This window comes from Nestor notabilis, unplaced genomic scaffold (assembly GCF_000696875.1).
Source record: "Nestor notabilis isolate BGI_N333 unplaced genomic scaffold, ASM69687v1 scaffold13112, whole genome shotgun sequence".
Taxonomy (NCBI): domain Eukaryota; kingdom Metazoa; phylum Chordata; class Aves; order Psittaciformes; family Psittacidae; genus Nestor; species Nestor notabilis.
The window spans coordinates 1-8,245 of record NW_009918835.1 but is presented as its reverse complement, the minus strand read 5'-3'; the positions used below and the strand labels follow the sequence as shown (position 1 = coordinate 8,245).

The 8,245-nt window shown below is 33.1% G+C and overlaps 1 protein-coding gene across 1 annotated transcript in view; it reads left to right on the top strand.

Annotated features, from left to right (window-relative positions):
• Positions 1–7,626, top strand: part of LOC104402137 (cytoplasmic dynein 2 heavy chain 1-like) — a gene marked incomplete at both ends in the record, with an annotated part of 29,190 nt that extends 21,564 nt beyond the window's left edge. The window contains 9 exons of the mRNA XM_010009931.1: positions 527–563; positions 682–795; positions 2,003–2,163; positions 2,325–2,448; positions 3,181–3,302; positions 3,981–4,067; positions 5,390–5,516; positions 6,834–6,975; positions 7,517–7,626. Of these exons, the coding sequence (XP_010008233.1) occupies positions 527–563; positions 682–795; positions 2,003–2,163; positions 2,325–2,448; positions 3,181–3,302; positions 3,981–4,067; positions 5,390–5,516; positions 6,834–6,975; positions 7,517–7,626 (1,024 nt within the window). The remainder of the gene's footprint in view (positions 1–526; positions 564–681; positions 796–2,002; positions 2,164–2,324; positions 2,449–3,180; positions 3,303–3,980; positions 4,068–5,389; positions 5,517–6,833; positions 6,976–7,516) is intronic.
• Between the last annotated feature and the right edge of the window lie 619 nt (positions 7,627–8,245).

Here is an 8,245-nt window from a genome sequence, read left to right as displayed (position 1 = left end):
TTGGAGATGGCTAATAGATCTTGAACCACGTATGGTAGGCACAGTACAAATCTAAAAAAAACCCAGATGTAAACCCAAAGCGCTTAAATATTATGATGTAGTACATATGGCAGGTATCTTTACAGACAGATGGGTGCAAATTTACTAGTAAACAAAATATTACTGTTTTTAGATTAATAGGCTTTAGTTCCAACACGACTGCTGCTTCTATGAGCATTAAAGAAAAGGAGAGTTCTAATGGTGTCATAAAAGAAATAACAGAAATGTGTGCAGCTACAAAGACAACAGCAGGAAAATATTACTTTCCAGTGCAGTAAGAATTGCTTACTTAGTAGTAAGAATTGCTTTATTGTCACTGCTTACCCTTTCAGAGGGGGAGTGACATCTTGATAAGGAATGGAAAATCAGAGGCAAGAAGAAAAAAGGTCATAAAATGAGCCTCAAAAAAAGAGGTGCAGATCTTGTCTGTGGTAAAGAAAGAGAAGGAGACACAGTAAAAACAGAAGACGCTTATTCCATAATTTAGTTACCTAGTCAACATGTCTAGTAGCAAACAGTCTCAGGTAATATATTGCAATTGGTATTTTGCAAATTACATTGCAATCAAGATTAAAAGAATAAGAGACCTAAAGGAATAAAACCTATGGAAATTTGAAAACTAAAGGTATTGTCTTTTTTTAGAGTGCTAGTGAACAAAAAACAGAAATGGAAAAAATAAAACACCGGATAGCAGAAGAGGCTGCAGAAATAGAAGAGAGAAAAAGAAAAATTGAAGCGGAACTAAAAGAGGTTCAGGTAAGTCCTGCCATGCAAAATATTTCTGAAAAATGTATTCCTGCATTTATTAAATCTTGCTTTAAATTATTTTGTTATTAAAACTTTTATGCATTAAAAAACAGTATTTTGTTTACCAGATGGAGATTTTCATTTTGATATTTGTGTTCTATTAAACATTAATCACAGAATGAATTTTCAGGCCAAATCTTACCTCCAGTTTCTATTTCTGGATTGCTGTGGTCTACAGCTGAGCTCTGCGGATTTTTGGGAATGTTTTTCAATTACTAATATCTTATATAGACCAACTACATTACTCTGCCTTGATCAAGCTGGTTCTATCAGCTAAATGCAAATAGTTTAAAGAGCAGTAATTTACACTTATTACTGAATTCTGAAAATTATGTATCCTAACATTGCTAATACCAAGCTGCTTGTTCCAGAGACCTCACAGCCATTAAGCATTAGGTTTTTTGGGAGGTATGTGTATTCAGTCATTGCTTTTAGTCTTTATTTTTAATCCCATCCATTTTAAAATTTTATTAAACAATAAGGGAGAAGTACAGCAACTTAATTTTTGTCCTTTTAAATATCATAGATGCCAAGGAATTATTTCCTTGTATTGAAAGAGACATAGAACTGCAGGATTAGGGTAAATACGTTTCTGTGGTCTTTGATAAATATGAAGGATTTGCAAGGTGTGCACAGTGTTTAATGATAAACTTTAATTTTCTTCTGTCTTCTTATAATTTTGTTGCTTTGTTGATAAGGGCAAAGGCTGTCTGGATTTGTTTTGCTACTGAAGACAAAAACTTTTGTGACCTGTACTTCTGCATATCTTTAGAAAGATACCGTCAGGCATACCTACGGATACTAATTGGCATCATAATTAAAACATATCTTTATCACAATGAACTTTCAAGCAATGAAAGAGCAAACAAACATGATTGATATTAATATCTGTATGATGTTTATGAATTACTGTGCTGAATGAAAAGTGAAAGAAGGTCAGGTGTATAATATGCTGGGGTTTATGGAAATACATTTATAATTACATAAAGACACATGGCAATTTTTAAATAGCTTTGTGAACATGAATATGCATCAATGGTGGTTGGTTAGGTAATAAAATATATAAAAAGAACAAGAAATTGTATGAAAACTGAAATGGCAAATGTTCTGCTTCTTATATCCTCATTTCTTTTTAAATGTATTTTTATGTTTTAAGCCACTGGTTAATGAAGCTAAATTAGCAGTTGGAAATATAAAACCAGAGTCTTTGTCAGAAATCCGGTCACTACGGATGCCCCCTGACATAATCAGAGACATACTAGAAGGAGTTTTACGGTTGATGGGAATTTTTGATACATCGTGGGTGAGCATGAAGAGGTAAGGATATTATTTAAGCTTTAAACTTAATCAGTAATTTGCAATATGAAAATCTTTCTATTATATTCAGGAATAACATGTGCAGAATTTTTTTGTCATATACAGAAATAACTGCTTTAACATTGTTTCTTCTTTACTAAGTTATTTAATTCTTTTTACAGTTTCTTGGCTAAAAGAGGAGTGAGGGAGGACATAGCAACCTTTGATGCTCGTAATATTCCAAAAGAAATAAGAGAGAGTGTTGAAGAACTTCTTTCTAAGAACGGAACATCTTTTGATCCAAAGGTAATTCCTGATTGCACTATATAAAATGAAAAAGATGAAAAAAAGAAAAAAAAAAGACACTATTGTCTGATTTTCCAACATAATTTTTGGAATGAACTTAAATTGGAGAAAAAGTGATGAATTCTGCTTAGAAATTGTCAGTCTAAAGAGATAAAATTGTAGCAGAGATTACTCTGTTGCACATTGCCTCCTTTACTAATGAGCAGTGGGATGAGAAGTCAGGTCCTCAGAGATTTTTGTCACTGGTACAAATTAGAACTCAGATCAAGGAATTGTAACTGTGTACTTCTGGCTCACTTGTAATAGTAAGAGTTTTAACAGTACACTTAATTAATAAAAAGGACTAATGATGATTAGTGTATGGGTGATCTTTGAGAATTGATTTGGTAGTAGATATAAAAAGGAATTCTTAAATACTAGTTTTGTATTTTTAAAAGGAAAGTTGTAGTTCCTTGAGAAGGAGCACACTAATAAATGGTGCATTAATTTAAAACTGACTAACTTCAGTGAAGCTTCACAGCTGTAAAGACACCAATTATTTTGTTACACAGATTGATGGCCTAAAATACAATCTCTTAGTAACAATTTAAAAGATTAGTTCATTAGAGGAACTGACTAACTGGCATCTTTAAATTAATAACTTGTAAATCTGTTGCAGTTATTTATGCTGTATTTACCTCATCTGCATTACATTTCAAGGACTTTTCTTGTAACTGTTATAAATTTTTTCAGAATGCTAAACGAGCCAGTGCTGCAGCTGCTCCATTAGCAGCTTGGGTCAATGCCAATGTCCAGTATTCCCATGTCCTAGAACGAATTCAGCCTTTGGAAAAAGAAAAGGCTGGCTTGGAAGCGTAAGTTAGACACTGTTACAAAGTAAATGCTCTTAATTCCAATAGTGGTGGGTGAAACCAAAACTGCCAAGGAGTAGTTGAAGTTTATTTAAAAAAAAATTAAAAAAAAAAGAAACTGCCCCATCTATAGGTAATAAAACCTCCATGCTGAGACACGAAAAGTAAGCGTGCGCTATTTGGTTTTCCCTGGCAGCTATGCCTTGGATCTTTTTTGTCCAATCACAAGTTACCTGTCTCAGCTGAAATGTGTCAGGGGGAAATGAAGATCACATGTAAGTTTAAAATGTATTGTGTCAGTGGAATCCATTATTTTATGAGATGCCTACTTCCACTTTTTTCAGTCACATTCTAAGCATACTTAGTTTCTTCTTAGGATCAAAAATGTATGTTGTTTTATGAATATCCATAACCTGAGGAATCTATACTGGTGGTTTTGCTAGGTCTTAAAATTCCTTAATGGAAGCATTTGTTCTTATCTTTAAGAATACATTTGAATGGGTTGTTTGGTTTCCATTTTTGAAGCTATATGATGAGATTATGTCAAAACTTTTGCATGTGAAAACAGATTTTTGTTAATATAAATCACAAGAAAGAACTGTCTCTGAACTCTGTCTATGTAAATTGCTTTCCTGTTACATTTGCTGTCCGTAGTCTTAAAATAAATGTTAATTTTTGTAGTAATCTCAAGAAAACTGAAGACAGAAAACAGAAGTTAGAAAATCTTTTGAACTCAGTTGGTCAAAAAGTATCGGAACTGAAAGATAAGTAAGTCAGACTTGTTTATTTTAAGATATTAATAAAAACATTAACAAATTTACAGTATGAATAATGAAATTTATCTAACCAAATGTATTTCCCAGCTCTGAATTTACATCAGAAGTAGCAATAATTAGGCTTTCTGGACACTCAGTGGAGATGACTGCTGTGAGAATAGAGTTCATCTCATCTATCAGATGAACTGCTCCTTAAAAGTACCTGTTTCTTATCACTGACTGTGTTGGAAGCCTTCAGTATAGACACTGCAGATGTCAAAGATAAGCAGGATGTATCTCACTTTTAAATATGAGGTGACTTTAATGTCTCCTTTGGACTTTTGAAACATTCCTGTACAAGACTTTCAGTGATCACAGCTTGAATAAAGGCAGTTCTATTTCTTTTAGGGTGGCCTACTTTCCTGACAGTTAGCTAGTTAGCTGCCTCCTTTTAACTTAGCATCTCAAGTACATTACTTACAGTGCCATAAAAATTGCTGTGGTGAACTTCTATACTTTCTCCAAATTCAGTACAGTACAAGTTTGATGTTTCTCTTATGTAGTTAATATAGGTTACTGTATTACTCTACAACCTGACCTGACATTTGTACGTATTGCTAAATGTCATGTTTTGTAGGGTGCAAAAAAAATAAATTGTCAAATCCTGCTTTTCATTCAGTTATATAGTGATGTCTTAGATTAACTAGATACTGTATATTACAGTTAAATATATTATCTTTAAAAAGGTGAATTATTTTATTTTATTAGTTATTTTAATTAAATATTAATTTAGCTGATTAGGCATTAAACATTACAAAACAATACCTAAACCTTGACTGTTCTTTTGGGCATGTTCTTACTTAGTGGTAGTTTACAAGATAGAGTAGTGTACATTGTACTGGGGTCATCCATGTGCATTAGTGATGTTCTCCTTTAAAGGTTTCATAGATTAAATTTACCAAAAAGTTACAAACCTGCAGTATGCCATTGAGACTGCTATTGCCGTGACTAGGTGCAGGACAAAACACAGTCACTAAAATCAAGTCAGGCTGTTTGAGTAGAAGAAGGAATGATTTTGAAACATTATAGTCTTTAATGCAAATGTATTTTTAAATCTTACCTGTGCACCTGTCTAAATTTTGTTAGTTAAAAGTCTTAACAGCTCATCTGCCAATTAGAAGCAGAATCATAGAATAGTTAGGGTTGGAAAGGACCTTAAGAAAGACTTGTAGGGGGGAACGAATTACAAATTCAGGCAATTAAACTGCCTTGAAAATAACTGTGTAAAAATTTAGTAGTTCATGATAGCAATTACAAACAGTAGTTTTTTTACAGGTTCCAGAGTAGAACAACAGAAGCGGCAAAACTTGAAGCAGAACTAAGTAAAGCTCATCAAACATTGAAGGCTGCAGAGGTACTGATAAATCAGCTGGATAGGGAACACAAAAGATGGAGCACTCAGGTTAGTGAAAATTTTTGTAAGTATATCTTATAGCTGTGTCGTGGTTTAAGCCCAGCTGGTAACTCAAAACCATGCAGCTGCTTGCTCACTCCCCCTACTTCTTCCTCCCCCTGCTCCCAGAGGGATGGGGAGGAGAATTGGAGGAATGTAACTCCCACGGATTGAGATAACAGCACTCCAGTAACTAAGGTATAATACAAAACCACTAGTGCTACTACCACTGATAATAATAATGATAAGGGAAATAAGCTGGTAATTTGAAAATTAAGGTTTTGCACTGTTTGGAGAATGTGAGTTATTGGCATTCTGCATGTCTCCTAAGTACATTTTTTTAAATTTCTCATTAGAAATAAAAGCTTTTCTTCCTTCTGAAGCTTCTTTGCACACACAGGCCCTCTTTCAGTCTGAAACAAAAAGGAAAATTTGAAGATATATACAAGCTGAAAATAGCTGTCATCTCTAAAAAGTAATGCCAGGCTTTCTTGGTTATCTAAAGCTGGAAAAAGTCTCCCTGCCAAGAGACATGGTCCTGTCTCTCAACTGATGCTGAAAAATGCCTAAACAATTAGACTAAGTGTCTGCATTTTGAACCAAAGTTAAGGTTTGATGAATCCTTTCTGTAGGTTGACTAGCATAATGGAAAAAAAAAAGAAGATTTTCCCGTGAAAGTGGCTTTACAGCTATTCCATCTTCTATAGTAAGGATTGGGTGTATTTGAACCCCAGATTTTAAACGTTCCTAAAATTGATTGCTCACATTTTTTCACCCTGGTACATCACCCCTGTCTTTAGAAATAGACTATCTATTAATGGTATGCACTGTATTTTTCTCCAAAATACTGAAACATTTCAAAGCAGAGGTAATGCAGTGCAGATAAATTATTTGAAGATAGAGGATAAATTTATTTTATCATGTAAGTCTTCAGTGAGTCACATTTTTAAGTGTAATGCATACATATAGTATTTAGTATTTGTAAATGGTACTCAGTAGCTGATTTATTACTATAATACTATTTACCCAGTTGCTTGTAAGTGAAAAGGTGAACTGTTCATCAAATTGATAGATTTTTAGTAGCTAAATTCTCAGAATCATCTGTCCATGCTCTAGTCCAGAGCTAAAAAGAGCTTTTCCCATACTTTCATGTGTGTGTAGCTGTGAGTTAGCTACGTATAAATACTTGAAATACAAAAGATAGCGACTGTGTCAATTGTATTCTCATGGAAGGAAAAATTAATTCTGACTTTCTAGTAACTGATGAGAAATATTAACTTAGTTTTTGTTTGTAATACACCTATATATTCTGTCATTTTTTTTAAGGTGTCAGAGATAACAGATGAACTGGCTATGTTGCCTAAAAGAGCTCAGTTAGCAGCTGCATTTATTACATACCTTTCTGCTGCTCCTGAGGATCAGAGGAAAACCAGCTTGGATGAATGGACCAAATCAGCAGGCCTTGAAAGTAATTTTGTGTCTGTGTGTCTGTGTGTCTTTGTGTAAGTAGTTAAGCTTGACTGAGAAATGACAGTGAGTTCTAATGGACAGTCTCCTCAATTGTCTTGGTGTTCCAAATGAACAGTGACGTTCTCTTACTCAGTAAGTACTTGTATATACAGACTATTTCTTAGGATAAATCTAGGAATTATTAAGATTATAAATACTTTCAAATTCTTAAGATTTAGCTCCATAGTCCATGTTTAAAAAGAAAAGTTTACATAAATGAATGTATTCACACTAACTGTTGTAAGTTTCCCACTGCATTCTGAATGCTTCTGCTTTTTCACTTGTTTTTGCAAGTGCATGTTAATAACACCATTAAATATTTTTATAACACCAGCTGGTTAATAGTACTAAGTTCAAGCCATAAAATAATAAATTAAGGGAAATCTACAGACTTGCACTGTGTTAGACAGCATTTTTGCTGTATATAGAGTGGTAAATGCTTAAAAATTATGCAGACTACAATATTAGCAAAAACTTACACTTTTTTGTTTATCAATCAGAGTTCAATTTACGGCGTTTCCTGTGTACAGAAAGTGAGGAGTTAGTCTGGAAGAGTGAAGGTTTACCTTCAGATGACCTTTCAATAGAAAATGCTCTTGTCATTTTGCAGGTAAATTTGGTGGGATTTTTTGTCATATCTTGGAAGAATTTCAATTTTTACGAATTTCAATTTTTACAAATTTCAATAACATGGCATCTTTCTGGAATTTTGAACTATTTCATTTGTGTTATTTTATTAGCATCACAGAACACACACAGAGAAACTAATACTTACGTAACTCTGGGTTTTCTGTAGCAAAAAGAAAAAAACAGTTAAAGAAAACACGTATTTTTCATTTTTGCTTTTATAATTTTCTTCCAGATGTCAAAAAGACAAAACCTGGTATCAGTCTATTCAGGCTTAAAGAGTGAATATTTATTAAAACCAACACAGACAGTGGAAGAGTATATTGTATGTTCACTTCAACATATGATTTCTAATATTTTTTCTCAGAAAAAGGAAAAAGATATTTGCAGATATATTTCACAACAACTAGATTTTAAACCCTTAGATAGCATCAGATGAACTCCGTGATACAGGATGCAAAATGACATTCACTTAAGGCCAGTAACTAATAATACCTGAGAGAATAATGATAATTCTGTACTTATAAGCATGTTTCATTTTCTTCATATAGTTATATATAGATATATAAAATATATTATAAATATTCATATGCAGTTGCACA